The sequence below is a fragment of the Triturus cristatus genome, chromosome 3_1 (assembly GCF_964204655.1).
Source record: "Triturus cristatus chromosome 3_1, aTriCri1.1, whole genome shotgun sequence".
Taxonomy (NCBI): domain Eukaryota; kingdom Metazoa; phylum Chordata; class Amphibia; order Caudata; family Salamandridae; genus Triturus; species Triturus cristatus.
Window position 1 is genome coordinate 344,281,814 of NC_140583.1, and position 27,252 is coordinate 344,309,065.

Sequence of the window (27,252 nt, forward strand, 5' to 3'; positions counted from 1 at the left end):
TTTCCAAGTGCAGCATCCATCCTCAGCTGAAACTACTGCAACAGAACTCTCTTCCAGCTCAAGGGCTCCTTCTACTGGTAACACTTGAAACTGCTCTGAGGGGAGAGCTCTTCCTGCTAGAATCGCCATTACTACCTCTCTACAGACTACTGTATTGCTGTATGTATGCAACATGCCCATAATCCATTATATTCAACCTCATCTTTATGTGCTCACCTCAAACCCCGGAGACATCCTACGACGTGCAGTATCTTCAGTTGCGTATTAATAGATGCACAGTGCTTTACCTGCTCTAAACCAACTGCAGGAAATCTTAACTAAGTACAAATAAACAGCCAGGAACAGCTCACATGTTGCAAACATTATAAGGGTGCACATTTTCTTCCATCTCCAGGGGTGCACGAAAATACCCGCCATCAAGGCCAACTTCATTCCGGGAACGTAATTAAGTCTCTATGTTCATGTGTTTTCCTTTCTTGGTAGGATTGAAGGAACGTGTAACCGAATATTTTTAAATCTAATATTATCTTTTGCAACTTTCACATCAATTTAGTGCAACTCCGTTTTTGTAAACAATCCAAAACGTTATATCATCAGGACATGCCAGAGTTGTATAAACATGGTAATTTATTGGATTATACCAAGAAAAAACAAAAACGTAATTATTTTCCCACTGTGCCCACTGTGCATGTAGGGGGGCCTTCGGAAAGAATAAGGCATGTGCAAAAAAAGTTCGATCACTACCTGAATTGCTAATCCAGGTGCACCAAATAATTGGCGACTGTGAAACCAGAGATTATGCAGTTTTTCCACTCCTTGGCCGTTCCACAGCCCAAAGGGAAATGTTCTTTTTGAGCTTTTTCCTACAGTGACGCTCACAGCACTGTGCCCAAAAGTAAGGTTTAGAATTGATGGAACCTGAACTTTCACAGAATTAAACTTCGGACGTCATCCGTATGTGTCTGATACTCTTATAATTTTTAGATAGAAACCACAGTCTTCATAGGAGTACTTAGCAAACCATTATACGGCCCTGCTATTTCTGGTCGATGATCTTTTGCAGGCAGAGTTTCATGTAGGAGTCTTTGTCGCGGACTTCCTTCACCGCATCTCTGACAAGTTCGATGAACATCTGGGGCCACAGTTTCTGGAGGGATTCGGTTTTTGTACTTATATCTGTAGCTTCTTTCACTAAGTCTTGAACATAGGTTTTGCAAAAAAGATTCCTCTCCCTGATTTCCTGGAAAAATAAACAACAGGTTTATACGCCAGGAATCACGTTAACGTGTATAAAATAAAATTATTTTCAACATAAACTAAGGCGATCTGAACTGGGAGTGTAGGAGAGTTTGTTGATCCCTAGAGCATTTGAATCGTACTGTAGCATTTTAGTAGGTAACATTGGTCATTTTCTTTAAAGGGACATACGTTTGTTCATAACTGACAACTGATTTTATTATGTAGTAATCTTTATTCGGTTTTGATTAGAAACTATAAAAGTATATAAAAAAAGTGCAATCATCTTAAAACCCTTAAAATCCATAAAAACACTTTGAAACATACATTGTGCTGCAAGCTATTAGGAAGACCAACCGAATGGCAATAAAAGTGCTTATGTGCTATTATTTACACAGAAGGGCTTCTTGTGGACAACGCTCGACGGATTTAATGTGGGCCAAGATTCACCCACAAGGAGTCTTGGGTGGCGAATACCTACTTGTCGATTAGTTATAGTTAGCAGTGGTATGGATTATCTGTTTAGTAAATTAGAATTGTCGTAGATGAAAATAATAAGCAATAGAAAAAAGACCCACATTGATGTTTCTCTTGATCTATAAAGTGCATGAGCATTTGGAGGAAATGCCAAGCGTCTGTCAATGGTCACCCTGTATACGGTATACATGAAGGTTCCCTTGTAAACAGAAAAGAAGCACAGTATTATAACTTATCCAACCAAGGGGCCAAAGTCATATACCTGGGGTTAGGGAACTATTTTTGCATCTTAGCCACCAGGCATGCAACACATGTCTAGGCCCAGCAAACACTAACCAGTGCGCGGTATCACTGTCTACGATTCTGGCAGCCTCCTTTCAATGCCTCAGGGATAGGGTGCGACAGATCGAAATCAGACAATGTGTCCTATGACCATATATTTGGGGAAAGAAAATTGAAAATTATCAAGGGTTTAAGACTGGACAAGCAAAAAGGTCTATTTGGGGAGCTAGTACTTCCCACTCATTCAGTGATTAAATACCACATCTGAACTTTAAGGACAGGGATCTAGCCTCAGTTGGTTCTACGCAATTTAGAAAAGCCTCACAGTTCATTCTGTCCTTTAAGTCCAGAAATATGCCAGTTTACTACCCGGCATTAGTGTGGCATAACCACTGATTATTTATATGGTCCCATTATCTCTTATTTAGACTAATTAAATAATTTTCTGTAACGCTTCAGGTTTGGTCCATAACTTGGGCATTCCCAGACTAAAAGCCACTCCTTAACATGCTTAAGCCAAGATAGTTTTCATGTGGAATCTCATGCAGTAATCTCAGCAACTGATTCTCATAGGGAAAGTGGTGAGTCATTGGTCCATACTCTAATCCAAAAAGCCAAGGGCCTAAATGCAGCCACATGAGCTATATTTTTCAGGCCGAGATCCAGACGAATAAGGGTTATGGGCATTATATGAGGAAGTGCAAGCACAGATCTAATAAAACTGTTCTCTGTTCTTTCAATACCTCCTATGTTATCCATTCTACATAGTTCGGCACCATACAGGGCTGCTGCAACACCTTTTGCCCGGTAGAATCCAATTACCGGTAGTACGGGCCTAAAAGTTGAAGTCTTCAGAATTTTGGATATAGCACAGCTCACATGCTGTTATGTCATCTGACTCTTGGCTATTTGTGGGGATCATGATAGAGTGTTAGTGTGCCTGACACCCATATAATCAAATTGTTTCACTTAAAAAAAATCAAAATATACGTTGCCCAATGTAATCTTGCCTTTGAAGGACCTATGAGGGTTAAAAGTCATGAATTTAGTTTTAGCCACATTTACTTCGAACCTAAATTCCTCACAGGACAGTAAATTCAGTAACCCCATGGGGGATTTTGAGATTAATAAGGTATCGTCAGCGAATTGCAGTGATGATATCTTCTACCCAGGGAGGATCCCACAATCAGTCTTTTAATCCATCATTCTATTAATGTATAGGGTGAGCAGGGTTGGAGCCAAAACACAACTTTGGCGTACTCCCCTGTCCACCTAATGTGTTTGGTCAGTTTGCCTTTTCGGCCCCATTTTATTTGGCTGGAGTTGTTAGTATGGAGCCTTATTATAATATACATTAGGTTTTGGGGAACCCTGCCATTCGCTCTAGGGCTATCCACATTTTCCCTCTAGGGTCAAAGGCTGCGTGTAGGTCAATGAATACTAGGCATATATGTTCTCTTTTAATAGTCACATACTTCCATAAAATTAAGGGAAACCTAAAATTTGGCCAATAGTACTTGTGTTTTTTCTGGACCCAGCTTGCAATTGTGATGGTTTGTTTTCCTCGTGGATCCAGACTTGTAATCTTTCTAGCAATTCCAATAACACCTTCTGTGAAATATCAATCAGGCTTATAGGCTTTTATTTTGATGGGTCCCCCCGTCCCCTTTTTTTAAAAAAAGTTACCACCTCAGCACCTAACCAAGAATCGGATACCTCTGCCCCCTTTAAAATTGCATTGAAGCTTCGATTAAGAATAAAGCTCCAGATTACTGGTTCTGAGAGGTAAAGTTCACCTGGAATTTTACCAAGGCACAGAGATTTTTCCTTCTGTAATGTGATAAGGCCCATCCTAGTTTCACCTAAACTAAAAATACCGGATCAACAATGTTTATGTCCCCAAATTTCTCAGAGCAATTTCTGTCATTTTCCCTGAGACTGACTCGTGTAAAGTGTGCAAAGGTGATTTACCGATACATGCGGTTGGATGTGATATATTTCTTCCATTATTCTGTTCCTGAATCCCTTGGCTACCATGTGCCAGAACTGCTTACTATCCTTCAAGTTTGCAGCACAGAGAACATCTCTCCAAAGGGCCTCGTCCCAATTTCTTTTAGACATTTTTTTGCACTGCTTTATATTTTTTCCTATTGTCAAAAACTTGATTCCTATGACCATTTTTTACATCAGCAATTAGTTCGGCCCTGCAAGCCTTTCAATGTTTGTCGTACCATTACACTAATAAACTACTCCCTTTCTCTTTATAGAAGAATTTTTTATTTCCCCACATAAACTATTAAACAACCTGATTATGGTGTGGGCTTCATCTGTATACTTTTTGAAGTCAGGTAGCAATTGGAGTACAGCAGAATACATTTGTGTTAAAGCTGCTGAGTTGCCCTCAGTCATAGACTACTTAACCTTTCTCCTGGTGTTGCTTAGCACTATAGGATCAGGCAGTGGTTAATTTGTAAAATAAAAAGTGCTGGGGCTCTCCTCAGGAGTCAGCGCTAAAAGGAGAAATGTGCTGATGCAAACTGCCTCCTGACTAGAGCCCCGGCACTTATTATTCTGGCGAGGACTAGGCCCAATGGCTAGAGCTGCCGATTTTGGAGCTGGGGAACCGGGTTTGAGTCTCGGTGTTGCTCAACATCCTATGATTCTTGGGGAAAATCACATGACTATCAAATGAATGTGTCCTTAACTGGTGCTATAAGCTCTGGTGCTGAGGAGTAGGTGTCGGTGTTGAGCACCGGCTCAAATTAAGCACTGGGATCAGCACTGGGATCAGGTTTATTTCCCACTGCTTGTGCCTGTGGTGGATATAAAATATGCTCCAGTTCTAATGCCAAAGCATTATGGTCGCTATCTGATTGTTCTAAGTCCAGCATGTCAATAAGAAAATGCCAATATAATGTATCCATCAGGAAATAATCATTCCTTGTTTGGCAGTTAATCCTTTTATAGGTGTGACTCAGATCTCTATCGGAACTAGTACGTCAGTTGCAGGCTCTAAAGCGAGAGATGTTAACTGAAAAGCCACTTTGCTGTTTCTGGCAAAACTAACCTGGGCCAACCAAGGAATTCCAAACCTCATCCTCTTCCTCTATGAGGTTTGACAGCATTTCAAGGGGTTCATAGGTGACATTCAAGTCCCCAGCGAGTAACACATACCTATCATACACAACATTTACTAGGCACTTGCCCAGGACTAGGATAGTAGGTGAATTATCGGTCTGAGTGGAGATTCTATTGTATATATTTACCAGGCAAATAGGCTCTTTTTTCTTAATAGTTAGGAGTCTCAGTGCTAGGAGATCATTAGATATTTGGACTCAACAATTTTGATATGTTTTGATCCAGATGATAAGACCCCAGGCAGCTTGACCCACTGTAGTAGGGGATGCCACAATGCTAAAATTTGCAAAACCCACCCAATGGGTCAAACATGTGGACCAGGTCACCTAAAAAATAAATATATAAAAACCATCTATAAAATGTCCCCATTCTTCACAGTTCAGTTTTGATTTAAGACCTGCAAGATTGGAGGACAGAATTTTAAGATTTTTGTTGGTTACTATTGGTGGTTCGATCAGATCTAGGGATTGCCTCCTCTCAACCCTGACCTAGAAGAGGGCGGTGGATAGATCGGCACTTTCAAATCTTTCAACGTGGATGTCCACTTTGGTCAACCTGTTTTTCTCAGCTTGGGGTGGCAATATCTCTTTCCATCATGCCAGAACAACATCCCTTTCTCCTATGGTTTTGTGCGGTCTAGTGTCATCTTGCCCTGCTTCCACTAGAGTAGGCCCAAAACTGCTCAGGGACTCTGCTGATCTCGTCACAGGTAAGTTAACATTGTACTGAATTATTGACCCATTAGGAGGAGAAGTGAGTTGAGCATCATTAGCTAGTACTAGAGTAATATAGTCAAGTTCTTCACTATAGTAATGCCAGTTGGCAGCTAGGATGTCAAATCTAATTATAGACCAAAAGTTTCTACTGTGTCTGATCCAATGGGTAACCTTGTTGATTAATCTCTATTTTTTCACGTTATTGACAAACTTTTAAGGACACGTATCATATGTATTCTGTACCTATTACCTCCCTTTGGGGGCAGGTGGCCGGAATAATTAATTTCTGACCTGTGTCAAATGTTCATTCTTTGGGATAGTTGTTCCCCCCAGGGGCTGGATCGTGATCTCCCACCTTGTAAGTTGAATGGATAGGGACGCGACCCCACAGCCCTCTTCTCAGTACCCAAATCATGAGGGGTTGGGGGACATCTCACATGGGGTCCAGAAGAACAGTCGTCTGAGCCTCTACTGTTTCAAACTGATTAGAAACAGGGATTGTTTGAACTTGGCTTTGGTCTGCTCCTTCCTTCGTGATTTCACCTGCCACTAGCTGATGTGTACGACTTCCGGTGGGACAAGATAATCCTGACAGGTTGCTCCACCCTACTCATCTGGGGGCCAATACTATATTTGCTCTTTTGTAATAAGTGCATAATGTCAATTTTATCGACTAACTTCTCAACTATTAATCGCATCATGGAGACCTCACTGACAAGTTTTTTATTTTAAGAGGACCAACCTGTGATTGAAATCCAAGGTTTGCATCTAATTGTTTCCTAAAGGTCTTCCTTCGAGTCCCTGCTACTACAGAGTTTACCACATCAGCATCCTTGTTACAATCGATTGGAAGGGCTAACAAGCTTTAGTGGTTAGAACATGCAATTTCAGGTACTACACTCCTGACTGACGAGTTTACATGAGAAGCATGGTCAGTTACATGATACTGTGGTGCTACAGCAAAGGTACCCATTCCCACAACATCTCAATCTTTTGCGGTACCGCCACTTTTGTTACCATACATATGACTGAGTGGTGCAGCCAATAGTTTTCCAAGCGGAGGCTTATTCTGTTAAAAATATCCGGCACCTTACTGCTAGATTTGGGGGCTTATGTGAGTTTGAGCCAATAAGCAAGGACTCATCATCCTCTATTAAAACATCAATGTTATCTACCACACAATTATTTGCCACGTTAGGGCCCAGAGATTTTGTAGCCACCTTTGGCACCCCATGGGGCCTGTTTTTTGCCTTCCTCTTTCCCATTTGAAACGTCAATTTACCAGATGGAATTTGTGGTTCAATGAAAGGGCCAGGGCGCTAAAAATATCTAAACTTAGGCGTTGTTGATTAGGGATGAATATTGTTAGAGAGAGGGCTCTGCCCTACCTCATACTGTCTCAGGTGAGCTACAAAGGGACTTCAGCGTGCCAGGGAATTATTGAACTTACAGTCCCTAGCGGCCACGGGTACTCCTGCAGCAGCTATCTTCAGAAAGTGTAGGCATCCTTAAATGCTGTAGGGCAGTGCAAGTCTCCTTTAAGCACCGGCAAGGTTGCAGGAACAGTTTTGCCCCAATACAAGTGTCAGGCTAGCAGACACTGCTCTAACGGTAAGTAGTATCTGTAGTATCTGTTCATGTTTGTTCCAGGCACTAAAAATGAAGGGTCAGTTACTCAAAATAATAACGCAATAGACATCGATTGTTGGGGTCAGCCCTTTGTGTCCCTCTTAGGCACAGGGCTATTCATCTTTTATATGTGCAAGAACCAGGGAAAGTTCAGTTGTATAAGTGATAAATCCTTTACACGGGAACCAGAGTACCTGTGTGAAGGGAGAATGGCCCAATAGGGGCATCATGTATCCTGCTCAGCTAGCCGAATCCCTCGTATCTTACAATCAGTCATCAAGCTGTGGCACATCCCCAATGTACCATATAATGACATCAAGCGAAGCTGGCAGCCACACCGTAATATACATTACTATAGAGAGGAGGTTTATCAGAATTGTACGGAGAAGCAGGAGGTTTGTGTTTACTGAACTATGTGCTAGGTCACATTATGTGGCAATGGAGGATCAAATGATGCAGTGGGACTAACTGAATTAACTCAGCAACATGGCTCAGCTGCTTACATATGTGTGAAATGCATGTTATGGAGTACATCTTAGCCTTTTTACTTCCGGGGCCAATAAAATGAATACCACTAACGTAGGTAACAGGAGCATATTTTATTTACAGGTCAGTGAAAATGCAACACTATGGTATTATGCATTATGTAAAGCAATGTGTTGTTAAAGATTAATATAATAATAATAAATTATTATTATTATTCAAGGAATGACAAATTAAGCAGGATTTTACTTGATTCAAGGCAAATTATGCACTATGTTCTGTGGCATTTTTTTGATTTCAAAAGAATTTATTTTTTAAAAGATTAGATACAAACATAATATACAGGCAAGAATGATACAATTGATAACAGCTAAAATATATAAAATGTTAGGTTGATAATAACCAATAAAAATATATCTAAACATTCATTATTCTGAAAGTATCAGAGACATACGTCAATTGAGGAGGAAGCAATGAAAAACCGGGAGAAGTAATTATCAAAAGTATCATCATTAGATATTAAACTGGGGATAAGAGGAAAGAAAGGAAAAAAGCAAAGATAGAGAAGAGACAGGATAGAGAAGAGGAGAGACAAGACAGAGGGAGAGAAAAGAGAGGGATTTCCAAAGGATTCACCGAACACTCAAGACAACATTAAATAGACAAATCAAAGGGATATTGACCCACCAACCCCTCTGAGGCCAATTGCATGTACGTATCTAGCGCCAACCACACACCAGAAGATATAGACGGAGAAAGATGAGCATGCTCAACTGAAGTATGAGCACTACGTAGGAAAGAAACCCATGCCCACCAAGTATGATAAGAGACTGAAGAAAAAGATTTCCACTCCATGAGAATTACTTTGACTGCAACGGTTAGTAAAAGATCCAACAGTTGTACCTCCATGGAGTCTAGAGGCAATGGGACCGAGGCCGCCAGCGGGCCTAAAAGGACTAACGGAAATGAAAGTTGAAACTTAATATTAAAGATAAGCATGAGGTGTTTATGAATTAAACCCCAAAAGGGTTGGAGAAAAGAACAATCAAAGAACATATGCTGAAAATCGCCTGGTGCAAGACCACAACTCCAACATAAATTATCTTCCTTAAGATTTAACGAATACAAACGAGTGGGAGTCCAGTGAAGAAGATTAATAGAGAAAAACTTAGACTGCATTAAAGAAGGGGCAATTTTATTACGAAGAGAAAGCCTACCAATATCCTGCCAAGTGTCTGAAGAGATATGATCGGTAACATCATGTTCAAAATGATGAAGCCATTTTTGCTGTGTAACAGTTTGAGAGGGAAGTGTCGAGGACGATAAAAATTTATAAATCCTAGATGCTACATGACCAGATCTAACCCATAACTGAAAAAGCGTAATCGTAGGGGAAGAAGGATGCAGATGTACTTTAGCAAGTGCTACTTTTATCTTAAGGAAGGTATAGAAATCTATATTAGATAAAGAGAAAAGTTGAGCCAGGGAAGAGAAAGGGAGAGGATCATTGTTGGAATCATATAAATGTTTAACAAGTGAGATACCTTTCCCCGACCAATAAGACACCAAGTCTGGATCGATAGTAATTTTAATTTTGGAATTCCGCCAAATAGATGACCATCTAGTTTTATGTAATGGAATCGCCACTCTCTTATCAACCTTGCGAACCGCAGCAATAGTGTCTAGAATAATAGATCTAGAAAATGGAATAGAAAGGGTATTTGTGGTTAAGAAAGAGGCAGTCGGAAGAGGAGAGGCCAATTCCTGTTCTATTAGCAACCAAGCCGGAACATGCATAGAGGGAGAGGAAAACCAGAGCGCCCCCTGGGAGGCCAAAAAAGCAGACTGATATTTCCCCCAATCAGGAAGATTACAACCTCCCATATCATAGGATTTTCTCAAGAATTTATAGGCAATTCTAGCCCTTTTGTCATTCCATAAGAATTTGGAAGTAATTAAATCAAGTTCATGCATCACAGAGCTGAACTGGAAGCATAGAGGAAACAAAATTAATAATAGGTGTTATCATCATTTTAAGAGTTTGGAGTCGGCCCCACCAAGAAATATGTTTCGGAGACCAATTTTCTAGAAGATGTCGTACCTTAAGAATAGTTTGAGATTCATTATATGTAACAGTGGCATAAAGAGTGGAACAAAAATAAATACCCAAATATTTTAATTGCTTAGATTGCCACTTAAAACCAGCCGAACCCATATGAGAGGAGAAACAATAAGCATTTAATGGGAACATCTCGGTCTTATCCTTGTTCAGGGTATACCCTGAAACCGTTGAGAAAATAGAAATTGTATCAGAAATAGCAGGGATGGCGCGTGCAATATCTTCTGAAAAAATGAGAACGTCATCAGCATAAGCAGCTGTTTTAATCTGATGAGATCCAAAAGAAAAACCCCTAATGTCTGGATGAACATCAATCATTCTGAGAAGAGGATCAATGGACAGCAAAAATAAAAGAGGGGACAAAGGGCAACCTTGTCTCGTACCCTGGCGGAGGTTAAAAACGGATGACGTAGCTCCATTCACTCTTATGTTAGCTCGAGGCCTGGAATACAGAGACATAACCATACGGATAAAGGAATCACCAAGGTTGTGCGCACATAAAACGGCTCGTAAAAAAGGCCACGAAACCTTATCAAAGGCCTTTTCAGCGTCAAGAGCCAAGGCCGCTGCTGGAAGATTAGATCGCTTGGCGGCCCCGAGAATGTGACAGAAAGTACGAATATTATCACGTGCAAGACGGCCCTTCACAAAACCTGTCTGAGAAGGATGAACCAATTGAGGGATAAAGGATTCTAAGCGTTTAGCCAAAATTTTAGCAAAAATCTTAGCTTCCATGTTAAGAAGGGAAATAGGGCGAACATTTTTGGGGTCTGAATGATCTTTCCCTTCTTTGGGGATTACTACAATAGTAGCATCAGCAGCAGAACCAGACACCGAGCCATCCTTAATAAAAGCATCAAAGACCAGTTGAAGTTTCGGAACAAGCACGGAGAAAAAAGTCTTATAAAACAAAATAGGATAGCCATCAGGGCCCGGAGCCTTACCAGAACGAGTAGCTTTAATCGCGGAAATGATCTCATCAGAGGTAATCGGGCAATTCAAAGAATTATTATCTTCCTCCGAAACAGCTTTCAAAGGAACCGTCTTCAAGAATTCCTGACAACGTTCAAAAGAAGCCTTAGTAGAGGGCGTATATAAATTATTATAGAAGTCGCGAAAGACCTCAAGAATTTCTGCAGTCTGGAATTTTTTCGTACCAAGATGGTCAGTAATAGAAGAGATTTGGGAGGATTTATAAGAAGATTCCTGGAACTTCAATGTAGCTGCAAGAATCTTACCCGCACGATTTTTTAACAACAACTTCTTAGATTTTTGAGCCTGAAGGCCAATATGAGCTCTCTTAGTAACTATGGTATTGTACGTGTATTTTAAGTTTTTAATAGATTGTAAATATGACTTATCTTTAGAATTGCGAAAAAGAGATTCCTGACGTTTAATCTCATCTGCTAAATCCGTGAGTTCCTTCTTAATGGCAGCATTCCTCCTTGACATACATTGAATAACCTGACCACGGAAAGTGCATTTGAAAGAATCCCAGAGAACCACAGGAGAACTAACTGATCCAACATTCTCAAGGAAAAACGTCTCAATCTCATTAGAAAATTCTCGAATCAGGGAGTCATCATGTAAAATTTCTGTATTTAGTCTCCAAGATCGAGACCTTGCTCTGGGGGCAAAAGACATAAGCGTGAACGTCACCGCAGCATGGTCTGAAACTAAAATGGGATGGATAAGCGGGGAAGAGGCAGATTGAACAAGCGAGGAGTGAACCAAAAGGTAATCAATGCGTGAAAAGGACGAATGAGGAGACGAAAAAAAGGAGAAATCACTGCCAGTGGGATTATGAAGACGCCACACGTCCTGGAGATGTGTCAGAGAGCACATATTAATCAGTTGTTTATGTGCTTGAGGGGGACGAAAGGTAAAGGCAGAATTCCTATCCAAAATAGGATCCATTGGTAAATTAAAGTCTCCCCCTACAACAAGATTGCCAGAGTGAGGAGTATTATTTAGCTTTTTGGAGATTACTTTCCAAAAAGACGGATCATCTTTGTTAGGGGCATAAATGTTCATAACAAAGAGAACAGCATTACCATCGGATATCTTAGAAAGTAGCCAACGACCCTCTGTATCCTGTTCAGAGGAAACAATAGATAATCCAGATCGTTTAGAAACTAAAGTAATTACCCCATTACGTTTACCACACGCATCTGAACACGCAACAGCAGAAACCCATTCTTTCTTTAGAAACGACGCCTCCTTGACAGAGACCTTTGTCTCTTGAAAAAGGACAATATCCGAAGACAGGGATTTGCAGTAGTCTAAAATTTTTGACCTCTTGACTGGGTGATTTAATCCTTTAACATTAAGGGAGAGTATATTCAAACCAGACATAGAGCTAGCCTCAGGAAACAAGGATATGGCATATATAATATATGAAGTACAACTTCCAAAAAGACACGCCTCCAGACACTAGACAACAACACGAAACAAGGAGAATCCAAGAAGGAAATCCGAAAAGAAAAGGAAAAAGAAGAGGAAAAAGAAAGCAAGAAAATAGATAAAGCAGGAGAGATAAGAGCCCAAAAGGAAGGTCTGAAAAAGACCAAATTCATATCAGGGGGAGCATGGGAAAAAGAGCAAGGGAACCAACAGGAGGAATAAAACTCATCAGCATATATAACCCCAGACCAATACATAGCTGATTATGTGTAATTAAAAAGAGGAACCATCTAAAGGAGATAAACAGCACTTCATAATAATAAACTAAAAATACAATTCAATAAGAGCTAGTGAAAAATGAATCAAAACAACACTATAATTATAACCAAGCCAGAGTAGACATCATCAAGAGCAGAAAAGAAAAAAGAAAAAGAAATACAATACAAAGAATATTATATGGTACTTTATGAAAGGAAGATAAAAAAGAGAAAAGTGAAACATAGTAGAGAACGGAATGTAGTAAAGATAAGTATAACAGTCAATGAAGCTCTATGGCAAATAATTAAGATAAACGAGATTATATATCAGTATGTAAACTCTATAAATAAGCTTGTAAATAACTGACCACTGAAACATAGAATCCGTTACAACTAATGTAACTAAGAAAGGCGATAATGTCGTAGATATATGAGCATGAAAATAAAGAAGCATGAGCCCAACCAACACAGTGCAACGCTATACCTCCAATCTAGTGGAAGAAGACAATTAATAATAATTCTTAAACAGTCAATGATATAACAATAAGAAATATATAGACACTAATTATACAGAAAGAAAGATTATCTCTAATAACAGCAATTAATACTTATCTAAAAAGAATACTATGACTCAAATACATAACCAAACAATATACCAAAACACTAATAAACAATGGCGTACTCCAGATAAACGAGACAACCGAAGACGAAGATCAGACAGAAAGACCATAAACGAAAAAAAGAAGACCAAATCATACACACAAATTTGAAGAAAATTAAGAAGCCCTACAATGGGCGAAGAAACGGACCCGGACCAATATAGAAATGCACATTGGGGATGAGAAGAGTAATAAGGACGACAAGTGAACATAAGTGAAATAGAACCATCAAGAAATACTACCACGAAAAATTGGACGAATCATACCGTAGGACTGACGACAATAAAAGGCCACTACATTATAACGATAGGAATGAAAAACATAAGACAACAACAGCACGTCCAGAACATTGGACATTAGGACCACCACGCAGATCTAAGAGAGGGTAAACCTAATAGACCTGGCAAAGACAAAAACTCATTGCATTATGTATAGTCATATCAGGTGCCAGAGGAGCCAGGATCCAGCGAGGCCTCCATTTGAAGTTCCATCTGCGATTCCAACTGATTATCCAGAAACGAGGCCAAATCAGCAGGTTCATCAAAGATTCTGGAGCGCCCTTTGAAAGTAATACGGAATTTTGAAGGGCCAGCAAAAGAGAAGGGAATATTCATCTCGGCTAAACGCTTCCGGAGATTAAGAAAGCCCTTTCTCCTAATGACCGTGTCTCTGGCAAAGTCTTGAGAAATTGAAATGCGATGGCCATTCCAAGAGACAACTCTAACCTTCCGCATATGAGCCAGAATTTGCTCAGTGTGTTGATGGCGCAGTGGCTTGAAAATGATCGCTCTAGGTTGCGTAGCAGACTTAGGACGAAATGTGGGAACACGGTGTGCACGTTCCAGTTCAAAATCCCTTTGGAAAGAAATTTGCAGTGTGGAAGGAATCCATTGATAAAGGAAATCAATCATAGAAGATGCATCTTTCTCAACATCCTCCGGAAGACCAAAAATGCGCAGATTAGACCTGCGGTTACGATCTTCTTGCTCAGTAAGGTCTTTCCGCAAAGCTGCCATTGAACGCTCTAACTGTGAGAGAGATCTAGATTGCTTTTGCATGGAGTCCTCTGCGCCACTAATACGTGCTTCTGTGTCTGAAACACGAAGAGAAAGGGCCTTGAAGTCATTCCTGATGGCTAGCACCTCTACTTGCAGTAAATCTGTGTTAGTCTTGGTAGATTGCGCAATTTCATAGACCTCATTAAGGCGCGTCAGGATAGACTCAAGAGTGGCGCTAGGGTCCTTTTGCGCAGATTCAGGTGTAGGGGATAACTGTTTGGACCTTTTAAGAGACGCTTTAGAGTCTTTTGCGTCCTTAGCATTTGGTGACGGGCCCATATTCGCAGCCATAGAGCACACCACCTCAGCAGGAGCAAAAAAAAGGAAACAAGCAAAAATAGAGAGCGCGCTCACATCAAGAGAACGATAATAATGGCTTCTTCCAGGGCAGAGAAAGGAACCACCTCACAAAAATATCATGCCCTACAGATATCAAAAACGGCACCTTCCAACAACCAGAAACAGCCACGAAGTATGGAAATATCAGTCAACGAGACCTCCTAAGAGGGCGATGGCGGTGCGCTGACTAGAAATATGACAGTAGGAAACCAAACAATATGGTCATAACAGGCAGCAAAGCAGCAGGAGGAAATAATAAAAAAACAGTATAAATGTAGGAAATGTGAGCAACTTCACCAGTTCTTGTCAGTCCTTATTCATGGCAAATCCGTAGCAGTGACGGCGTCGTGCTGAGGAGAGAAAACATCCCACTCTTGAGAGAGACAAAATGGCGGCCGCTCGCAAAAACACCGAGCGCCACCTAAAAACGCCCGAAATATGGTCACCGGCCGCCTCAAAGATCAGGAAACGTCTCTCATTACATGCTTGGCAGCTTCATATCCATGAGGCCACCTTCACAAATGACCGGGGCAATCCGAGGCGACAGCAAACCTCCGTCGGCGCTTGCTCCAGCGCAGAGCTCAAGCACAAACCGCCATCTCGCAGCGGCGTGCAAGCCACGCCCCGTTCTGTGGCATTTTTAACTATATACAATGTCATTTCTAATACACATAGACAACAATACAAATTAATGCCAGACCTTCAGAAATTAGATAATGTTCAAGAAACAAGTATGGGCAAGAAAAGCAAATAGATAATTCAACCAAACAGCACTTAAACAGTATTTACAAATTAGTAGTTACACAAGGCAATAGCATTTCTTCTGAAATGGTAAGATAAAGAAGAGTATACATTTTATGACAACACTGGAGGCTTATACTATGATGTCTTTTTTATATTTATTCTCAAGCGCAGACAGTAATAATACATTTGTACAACCAGAAACAAAAAAAGTCTACATTTCTCAATGGGCACTGGAGTTGAATTGCAAACAGATGCGCAGACGACGTGTCCTGCATCGGTTAGATGACCTATATAAGAGAGAAACACTAGCTTAAATCCTCTTTTCTAGATACTTTGGCAGTCAGATAAGTGTTTTTCAGTTTTATACCTTATAACTTTAATTCAAATGTATTATGTATTATATTATGTGGCCATAGTACGGAAACAGCGCTCCTGGCCGTGACCGACTCGGGGGGCTGGATGTGGGTAACTGTAATGCTTGTGCTGTTAGATCTCTCAGCAGCCTTTGACACAGTCTTTCATAAGAGGCTTTTTAATAGGCTGCCGGAGGTGGGCATTCAGTGCCTCGCATTAAAATGGCTCCAGCACTTCTTGGAAGAGAGACATCAAACTGTCATCTTGGGCCGTTATTCCTCCTGTAAGACAATCCTGGACAAGGGCATCCCGCAGGGTTCCTGCCTGAGCCCCACCTTGTTTAATATCTATAGGCCCACCTTGCCAGGATTGCAGAGTGAAAATCATTTCGGCTTTGAAATTATTTCATATGCGGATGACAGCCAGCTGATATTTACTTTTGGCCAGGATCCGCTGGCAACAAAAAATCGGGCATGCTAGCCATTTCTGAGTGGATGAACAGAAATTATCTCCAATTAAACACTGACAAAACGGAGATTATGCTGTTTGGGAAAACAGCCTCCACTTGGACAAGCGATTGGTGGCCTTACCAACTGGGCGTCCCCACTGTCCCTAAACAAGCTGTAAAAAACCTGGGCATGAAATTTGACCAAGCCCTCTCAATGAAAGAGCACATCTTGACCACCTCAGGAGTGTGCTATTATAACATGCGCCTTATAAGCTGATTATTCCCCTACCATCCAACCTCCGCCCATAAGACTCTGGTACAAGCCTTGGTAATAAGTAGACTGGACTATGGCAACACCCTTTTTGCGGACGTTACCAAGACCCTTGTAGCAAAACTTCAGGTAGTCCAAAATACTGCGGCCAGGCTGATTCTTAATCGCCTATCTGGCACGTCTTCAGCACCGTTGCTGAGAGAATTGCACTGGCTCCCAGTGAAGAAAAGGTCCTGTTTTAAGATCTGTTGCCTCACTTATAACGCCCTTAACGGTAAAGGCCCGTTGTGTCTGCAACAAAAAATTTAAACTTATACCTCAGGACTCTGCCTTAAATCCTGTGATAAAGCCTTATTATGCGTCCCTCGCTACCATCTGGCACGTAGTGGGGGGAAGGCTTTTTCGTATCTTGCTCCCCACTACTGGAACAACCTGCCACTCTATGTTCGCACTTGCATGAACTACTGAAAGTTTAGGAAACTTCTCAAAGCCTACCTATTCTAACTTTTTCCCCTATGTTCTGATCCTTGTTTCGCACAGCACCGAGATGCCCCTGGGTGAGTTGAGCGCTATATTAAATATTGTTAACATAACATAACATATTGTTTTTCCTTTTACAGACTTAAGTGTTTTCTCCTATTGTGCACTGCTCTCGCACTATCTGTTATGCTGGTTTGAGGCTATTTCGCTGGGTAACGCTGCTCAATTTGAACAGCTGCCTATCTCACAGGTGCACCCCTTTCTCCTTCAACACACCACTTCTTCAGCATGTGCTCACCCCTCAGTCAGAGACTGCTTCCGGACAGTACTTAATTTGTAAAAGAAAGAGTGCCAGTGCCCAGAGCACTGCTCAGAAGCCCATTGGCGGTGCAATCAAACTTTGGTGCACCTAATACCAAGGCTGGTAGTCTTAGATCCACCTCATGCCTCCTTAATCCACTACAAGACACTCCCTGCCCCCATATCTCATTCTGCAGGTCCTTACTTTCTCCTTTCAAACAGTTTTGCCATCATACTTATCCTCCATCTTCCCGATCTGTGTGTTCTTCCCCTGATTCAGAAAAATAAGTGTTGGTCCCCAAAAGTAAGCGCCGTAGGCCCCCCACCAGCAACCGCCAGCTCAAATTAAGCACTGCTTCCAGAGTTTGGATGCTAAGCATTACGTCATTACTCTCATTATTTTCCATTCTCCTCGTACCCCCATCCACACACCCACACACATTTCTATTTAATTTCTAGCAATTTAGAGCTCGTTCAAATCCTGAATTGTCTATATTTTTCTTCCACATATTTAAACACAAAGGCAAATTAATTTTGTTTTTCCTTAACATGAGCTGGTATTGTTCTATCCTGAATTGCCGTCATAATTAAAAAATCAACAATACGTTGGTATTGCTTATATTTTGGCTATGTAATTTACAGATTCTGTATAAAATATTTAATTTTCAAATATGAATCATGGTAATAATTAGGTTACTCAGCCTCAGTAAAAATTGGCTATAGATCAAGACCAAATGGTTTTGAAAATTAATTTACAGAATTTCATTGACCATTTAGTAGAAACCTCTGTCAGGAAAGCTGTTAATTCTTCTATGCAGGCCAGTGTCTGACACTAGTAAAAGTGTTAGAAAGGTTAGTAGGATACAGATCCGTCCTGGTGGTAGTAGTACCACTCAAGTTTCTCCTTTTGATTCCCAATGTTCCACTTCTCATAAAGTTTCAATTCTCGAACATGCTTCAAAACAGAGACATTTTTCTAATAGCGTGTCTCATAATTCTTCTGTGACTAGAGTACCCACAGAGGGATTGGTGATTGTAAGTTAGTTCAATTCCCTAGATTCCGGTCTTTTACAAACCACCAGATCCTTTAGCTGTGAGGTAGCCCATACGGCCTAGAAGAAACCCAGTATTGTGCTACTGGATAATCAGCTTAATATGGACACTGACAGGGATGTATACAGTTATACTACTGATGTCAACTCTTACAGAGGCCAAATTCCCTCAATGAGTTGGTTTGCCCTATACAAAAATTGGCCCAGGAGGTATTTTAAATTCATATATATGACAGCTTGCCTCATTTCCTCTGCTCTAATGCCTACAAATATAGAGGAGTATTGGACCTGGCCCTTCATGCAGAGTCACCACTAAATGTTTTGCCTTCCTCCTCCTTTTTGCTGATTTCGTTTTTGTTGGCGTTAGGACTCTGGGCACTTAACCACTGCTAACTAGTGCTAAAGTGCATGGGCTCTCTCCCTAAAACATGGTATAATTGGTTCACACCCGTTTGGCATATGTAGTTTACTTATAAGTCCCCAGTAAAGTGCACTAGAGTTGCCCAAGACCTGTAAATGTAATGCTACGAGTGGGCCTGCTGCACTGATAGTGCCAACCACTTCGGTAGCCCTTTCAACATGGCTAAGGCCTACCACTGCAGAGCCTGTGAGTGCAGTTTAAACTGCTATTTCGACCTGGCTTAACCTACTTGCCAGTCGCAAACCTTCCTTTTTAGGTGGAACATCCGAGAACTCTTGTATATACTTTAGTATATACTTATAGGTGTATGTACTTTGTGGGCTCTGGAGATCAGCCCTAGGACTTGTCTGCTTCCGCTTAGGAACTTTTTTTCTGTTCAACTGCCCCTATTTACCTGTCTGGATAGAAAATGACCAGTAGAGGTCAGTAAAATACCAGAATTGATTTCTGCTGAGGGACTTTCTTTTTTAAATTTTTCTGGCAACTACCTCTATTTAACTTTCTTGATAGAAAGCGACCAGCAGAGGTCAGTAAAATACCAGAACCACTTTAGCATTCTCTAGGTTCCAGTCCATAGAAATTGTCTTCCTTCGAGCACCCGTAGACAATAATATTTTTTTCAAATCTTGTATTTTCAGTGACATGACCACCGAAGGCCCTTATTTTATATTAAAAACAGAGCTTTGGACTATTCTATTTCCCACTGAAAGGCAATATTTTTCTCCTTATGTTCCCATACATGGCGTGTCACGCAGGTTGATGCTTACTTTCTCTCCATGTTAAAGAACAGTAGATGTTTCAGCACCCAAGATAATGTGCTACATAGCTAAATACAAATAAGGTCCCAAAGGCGAGACCAATTGCATTGCAAATGCTTGTTATTACATGTAATTCACTCCTAAAATAGGCGCTAGGCAGCGCCATGGGCAGGGTGCACTGTATTTCAGAAGCAGTAGTTTACATGTGCTGGTAGTGAAATATTTTTACATTCGTTTTTCACTACCTCAAAGCCCATCTCTCCCATAGGTTAACATTGTGGTTGCCTAAACACCTTTTAAGTGTAATTTCCAATTGGGAGCAGATAGAAATTTGGAGTTTGGTGACTTTGAACTCACAATTTCAAATCACAACCTATGGTGAAGTCAGATTTTAAATTGTAAGTTTTAAGTCTGAAAATGTCACTTTTAGAAAGTTGGTATATTCTTACTTTAACCATTTTGTGCCTCTGCATGTCTCTGAATACATGTCTGGGTTGGGTGACAGCTGGGCTTTGTGCATTCCCTCTAGACATTCACACAAAGGGAACTCGGGTGTGACATCTGCATACTTATGGCCCAACACCAGACTGATGGGCCTTGCTTAGGAAGATTGGGAGGGAGGAGTTGACAACTGCACCTGAATAGGGCTCCGCCTGTATCCACACAAAGAGCTGCATACCCCTTTACAGAGTGTCTGGATCCAGGATAAAGAAGGCAGGGACCTTGTGATCTTCAAATGGCTCTTTGTTGTCTCACCCACTTTAAGGGCACATTTGGGTATAAGTACTGGAACCCCGAAACCATCAAAACAGAACTCTACTGGAACCAAGGACATTCTGCCTGGAAGAAAGCTGCTGTGCTGTAAGAGAGACTGACACTCTGCTGACTGCATTCCTGTGTTGGCCTCCTGCCTGCTGATTGCTGTGCAGTAGAAGGGACTGCCACTTTGCTACCTGCTCTGCTGTGTTGGCCTGATGCCTTTTGCCTGGGAGTGAGAGGGACTAAATCTGCTCTCTACATACTTTAACCAAAGATTCACCAAGGGCTTGCTGGTATATTTTCAGTGGACCCTACTGGGTCGGTAGCCGGCCTGCTCTCCGTTGGGCTGGCTTGAACTTTGGATTTGTACCAGTCCCTCGAGACCACAAGTAACTTTTTGACTGCTAGTGACTTCTAAGCACTGTTTGTGGATTTAATCTTTATAAAGTCATATCTCAAGTTCTACTTTGGATTTTTGTCGTTTTGGTGTTGTTTTACTCATTAAATATTCTCTATTTTTCTAAAGTGGTGTGGAGCTTTTTTGTGGTGTTTTCACTGTGTTACTGTAATTAAAGTGTGCACAAATACTTTAGACATTGCCTCTTAAGTTAAGCCTGACCGCTCTGTGTCAAGCCACGAGACAGTTAGCACAGGTTAATTTAGGTTGTGTATCTGACTTACTCTGACTGGTATTGTGGCTCCTACTTGGGCAGGGTGTATACTCAGCCAACCAGTGACCTCATTTCTAACAACATCTACCTATAGACAAGATCCACTTTAAACCCCAGTAACATAGAAGTGTCAGGAACCAGACTTCTGGAGGAGGACAATTAAGATCCACTGCCACCAAGGTGAGTGCCCAACCTGTGTCCAAAATTCTATTGCATCGAATTGTATTTTTCTTTAAAAAACTGGGAACATATTTGAGGGGATCATTGTGTTCTTAAAAGTGTCCAGGATTTTCAAACATTACTGAACAATGAACCGGCTCATCTTTTCTTTTCAAAGTCATTCCACTTTTCCTGTCAGGACTCATTCTTTAGAGATCCGGATTATTAAGAAATTTAACGCAAAGGAGCAGTGATGGGACCAGCAGAACTTCACCCATAGAGCTTCTCAAGCAACATATTCTGAGAAAAACAGAAAAACAAACAAGTGTCCAGTCTATGCCAATTCAATTCTTTTCTTGTTTATCAACGCTCCAAAATGGAGACCATTCTCCAATTCGAATACTGTCTCCGAACACAAAACTGGATGGTTTGTTTGGCTCTCAAAGATGCCTATCTTCTGTTCCAGTATCTCCACTTCACAAGTGATACCTGTAATGTTATTGAAACTTTCTCAATTTGTCCCACTCCCTTTGGCATCTCATCAGCACCTTGGTGCTTTACCAAACTACTCAAACTGATGGTTGCTAACAATATACATTCTGGGCTTAGCAATCAATCAGGAAAAGGTTCTTTTCTCTCCAATGCAGTCTCTGGAATTTCAAATGAGCTCTACATCCATCAAGGTTTTCTCTAATAAAAAAGAAACTGACTCAGTTCATCTCCATCTCTCATATAACTCCATGACAGTTTGCCAGAGTTTTAGGACTCTTGGTCTCTTTCATGCTAGTGATTTTTCCGAAACCCCTTAATTATCGGGTTTTCCAAAGATAAAAAATTCATCATGTTAACAAAGATCTTTCAGATCGTATTCCTTTAGACAACAGAGGAAGACGCGTGGTGGCTACAGCACATCAATGCTTGGAACGGCAAAACAATTTTCAATTCTTTTACAGATCTACTATTAGAATCAGACACAAGTTTTTCTGGCTGGGTAGCTCAATACGGCCAGTTCTCAAATGGTAGGCTATAGTCACACATGAAGTCATTTGTGCACACCAACTTCAACTTCCTACAAACAACTTCACATGAGGCTCAATCCTTCTCAAAATGGACAATCTCATGGCAATTCATTAGATAACCCCTTTGGGCCTTACCAAATTTACCAAATTTAAAATGAATTCTGGGATTCTGTCTTCGTATCATGTTTCTGCAAAAGCAGAATACATTCTTGGCATCTACCAAGCAGCAGAGACTGACAATTACACCCTCCAGGTTTGCAGGCTCTTCAATCCCTATAGGGGTTAATTCTGAATGAATTTCTTCACTTTTCATCTCAATGCCCAGGCATCTCAATTCTTCAGCTGGAGACAGGATCCCAAAGCTATAGCTTCAGATGCTTTTCTTCACCCTTTGTTTCCTGTCCTTCCTTATGCATTTCCCCTATTTCTCATAATATTCAGGTGCCTTTCAAAAATATGGGGAGAACAAGAAACCTAATTAAAGTGTCTTCCTTTTGTAGGTCTCTTGTTTTGTTCTCAGACCTTATAACAAAGTCAGGGGATTATCCATTCCTTTCCCTGTCTTACAACCATGTTCTGTTCAACTGATGCACCTGCAGATACTAGAAGCATCTTCACAGGTGAGCAGATTTTGTGGTTAAACTAGGGTACTGGTAGGTTCCCACTGGAGCAGGATTATTGAGGACTGAGGCCTACTTCACTCCAGAGCCTTTGGTTGGACCTCCCTCAGTTGGCTTCCTACGTGCACAATCTTCGAGCTCTACTCCTCTGGTTAGTGAGAAAACTCGCCAGCAATTTAATGGCTTTCCTGGAGGAGCAGGAGGGACTATCACTTGTCTAAAGGACTTTAAAAGAGGTAAGGAGTGAAAAACAATATAAATGTCCTGCCGCAGGGCTAGCACCACTCCAGTAAATGGGGGCCACGGGGCTCCTAATCATGAGGGGCTTCACATGTGGGACACAATTGATGGATTTAAGCAGACACACGTGCCGGGGCTCATGTGGAGCCTTAATCAAGCAAAAAATTAAGAGCGCAACCATCTGAGGATATATTAGAGGACTTCACCTCCCAGCAGGCAACGTGAATTTACTCATTTGAGGTGTCCAATCAGGACTCACAATATGGCGTTAATACAAGGGAAGGTGTTGCCGCATCTGCGCTCTGGACTGCAATTACCCTTTGAAAAAGAGAATTACTCGAAACGCATCAGGGTTGTGGACCGCTGCTTTTAATTTCTGGACTAACGTGTCTGCTGTACCAAATAAAGCGAATGGGGTAAGCTCTTTTGTGCCCGAGTGCTGCCTAACCTGTTGGACATTCCCCACGGAGCCTGATCTATGTGCGGCCGTCCTGCCGCAGGGCTAGCACCACTCCAGTAAATGGGGGCCACGGGGCTCCTAATCATGAGGGGCTTCACATGTGGGACACAATTGATGGATTTAAGCAGACACACGTGCCGGGGCTCATGTGGAGCCTTAATCAAGCAAAAAATTAAGAGCGCAACCATCTGAGGATATATTAGAGGACTTCACCTACCAGCAGGCAACGTGAATTTACTCATTTGAGGTGTCCAATCAGGACTCACGATATGGCGTTAATACAAGGGAAGGTGTTGCCGCATCTGCGCTCTGGACTGCAATTACACTTTGAAAAAGAGAATTACTCGAAACGCGTCAGGGTTGTGGACCGCTGCTTTTAATTTCTGGACAAACGTGTCTGCTGTACCAAATAAAGCGAATGGGGTAAGCTCTTTTGTGCCCGAGTGCTGCCTAACCTGTTGGACATTCCCCACGGAGCCTGATCTATGTGCGGCCGTCCTGCCGCAGGGCTAGCACCCCTCCAGTAAATGGGGGCCACGGGGCTCCTAATCATGAGGGGCTTCACATGTGGGACACAATTGATGGATTTAAGCAGACACACGTGCCGGGGCTCATGTGGAGCCTTAATCAAGCAAAAAATTAAGAGCGCAACCATCTGAGGATATATTAGAGGACTTCACCTCCCAGCAGGCAACGTGAATTTACTCATTTGAGGTGTCCAATCAGGACTCACAATATGGCGTTAATACAAGGGAAGGTGTTGCCGCATATGCGCTCTGGACTGCAATTACCCTTTGAAAAAGAGAATTACTCGAAACGCGTCAGGGTTGTGGACCGCTGCTTTTAATTTCTGGACTAACGTGTCTGCTGTACCAAATAAAGCGAATGGGGTAAGCTCTTTTGTGCCCGAGTGCTGCCTAACCTGTTGGACATTCCCCACGGAGCCTGATATCTATATATATATGTATGTATGTATATATATATATATATATATATATATTATCTACTGGCGGTCGCCAGTAGATAGTTATAGTTAGGACCCTGTTTCCATAGGAAATCCGCAACATTCTATTTGGAATAACTTTGGCGCCGGTCGACGAATCCTCGCGAAATTTTCAAAACTAATGGGGCGCTACGCTCTGCTCCTACCCTGAAAGTCTCGGGGGGATTCGTCAAGCGGGGGCTGAGAAAAAAGGGGGGTCCAAAAACGCGTTTTCCCCATGCATTTTTCCATAGGACCTTTAGACACAGCTACAGCCCGAACGGCTGAACAGAGTTACTTGAAATTTGGCAGAGAGGTAGCCATAAGGTCAAGGAAGTGCCTGGTGTAAATCTGTTCAGTAGTTCCTGAGAAAATAGCATTTAAATCAATATATATATCTGTGGCAGCTTACCGTGCGCTTACCGTGCGCTTACGGTAAGCTTACCGTACGCGTACGGTGCCGTGCGCGACCGCGATTCTGATTGGCTGTTAGATCTTAGTAAACATTCGAATCGGTCGAAACCAGGAAGTGTCGGCCGCCATTTTCTCTCTCGCACTCTGAGGGGGGAGGAAAAACAAAGTTGAATAACATGAAAAGGGGCAGGCTAGACAGCTCCTAACCACCTAGCCTTGGTTACGGTATCCCAAAAGAACCCCTAAGGGCAAAAATTCAAATTTTTTTTTTCGAAAAAAAGCCGAATGTGCTTACCGTACGCGTACGGCCAAAAATTAAATAAAAATAAAAAAATATCCACCTTCCCCCCCCCCCCCCCGTGTGCAAAAGGTGCCCGTAGTGCACCTTTTGTGCATGGCATATATACTCATAGAACATTTAATAGATAACCTTTCACAACGAAGCGCATAATATGTCCTCCGTGTGCGGACGGTGCGCGAAGAGCATCGTGCGTACATGGCCCATCCAGCTTAACGTGGACACGTGGTGCGTGTAGCGCACGGCGTGCCCACCGTGTGTGCACGGCACTAACTGCGTAAAGTGGGCGCGCGGTGTGCGAAGCGCACCGCGTGCTCACTGTGAGCGCACGGTGCGCGAAGCGCACCGTGCGCGCACGGAACGAACTGCGTGAAGTGGGCGCGCACGCCACGAACGGCGTAAAGTAACTTAGCATTTAAAAAACCGTACAAATTCACTGAAAAAACCATAGGTTTCACACACGTTATAGTTAGCTGGACATTTCACTCGTGAAAAACCATTGAAATTCCCCCGTTATAGTTAGTGCAGGCAACTATAACTCACGCGACCGCAATCCTCTGCTGATGACATATGTGTCTTTATGAAAAAAAAATATTTGTATTACAAATTTTTTTTTTTCATAAAGACACATATGTCATCAGCAGAGGATTGTGGTCGCGTGAGTTATAGTTGCCTGCACTAACTATAACGGGGGAATTTCAATGGTTTTTCACGAGTGAAATGTCCAGCTAACTATAACATGTGTGAAACCTATGGTTTTTTCAGTGAATATATATATATATATATATAGAAGTCACTGAAAATGAGTCAGAAGACGAACGCATTGCAAGCCAGGCCACTGTCGGAAACACAACTACTCCTTTTTTCGACGAGTTCAAAATCATCAGGCAGTCATGGCTAAGGGGTGGCAAGAACAAACCACCCGAAAGAGCAAACGAAGAACGCGGAGATCAGGGTGGGGCAAGAAGAGGAAGAACGTGGACACCGCGGAGGAAGAGATACAACAAGAAATAACTAGTATGAGTAATCTCACTGTCGTCAACCTCACCCCGAGAACCCTGTCTGAGAATGAAATAAAAGTCTTATCATTAGGACTTACATTCTGTCCCACAAACCACCTGGAATTCACACAAACTAGAATCGACTTGTTTTGTTTTGTGCGAAAGCTAAAACTGCATAAATACTTTAAATTACGACCCACCATGAAAGATGTCAAAGGCATTGCTTCAAGAATCACGGCAACTGACGTATTGACCTGCAATGATATAAACGCAGTGGAACTCTTGCAAAATTTAAATACCGCAGATCTAGAAAATACTGGACTGTCCATGACAGAAAGGGCAATGAAAGTTGGTATCGAACAAGGGATGCAAGAGAGTCCATTCAAACCCAAATCGTTGTTTGTCCCGCAAATGCCCTATGACTCTATCGACGTATTCTCTGAGGCTATGGTCAAAGATTTACTTGACTTTAGAGGCAAAAAGTAACGTGCCACTGGGAGAGACAATTTAACTAAAGAGGAGAAGCTGGCACTAACCAATCTGATGGAAGACAAAATGATCATTATAAAACCTTCAGACAAAGGTGGTAATGTAGTCTAGCAAACAAGATCACAATATCGAGAAGAAGCATTAAGACAACTTAAAGACACAAAATACTACATACCAACAACACGAGGAACATATCTGGAAAGCGTGGAAAAATATGACACTATGATTAAAATGTGGAATACCAGAGGAATGCTGGGCAAAGATGAACATTTATTTTTGAGGTGTCCTAATCCGGTGACAGCAACGTTTTACCACATCCCGAAGATACATAAGGATGCAGCCCACCCTCCCGGAAGACCTATAGTCTCGTCACAGGGTAGTCTGACAGAACATATGTCCATGTTCATTGATCATTTTCTCTTTCCATTTGTGGTAGAATTGAAATCATATATAAGAGACACCAAAGACTTTCTGAGCAAAATCTCCTTAATTAATTGGAATTCAACTTATTTAATG

The 27,252-nt window shown here is 41.6% G+C and overlaps 1 protein-coding gene across 1 annotated transcript in view; it reads right to left on the reverse strand.

The window, feature by feature from the left end:
* Positions 1 to 609: 609 nt before the first annotated feature.
* Positions 610 to 27,252, reverse strand: part of LRRC49 (leucine rich repeat containing 49) — an 862,677-nt gene continuing 836,034 nt past the window's right edge. The window contains exon 17 of the mRNA XM_085644059.1: positions 610 to 1,240. Within this exon, the coding sequence (XP_085500185.1) occupies positions 1,037 to 1,240 (204 nt within the window). The 3' untranslated portion in view covers positions 610 to 1,036. The remainder of the gene's footprint in view (positions 1,241 to 27,252) is intronic.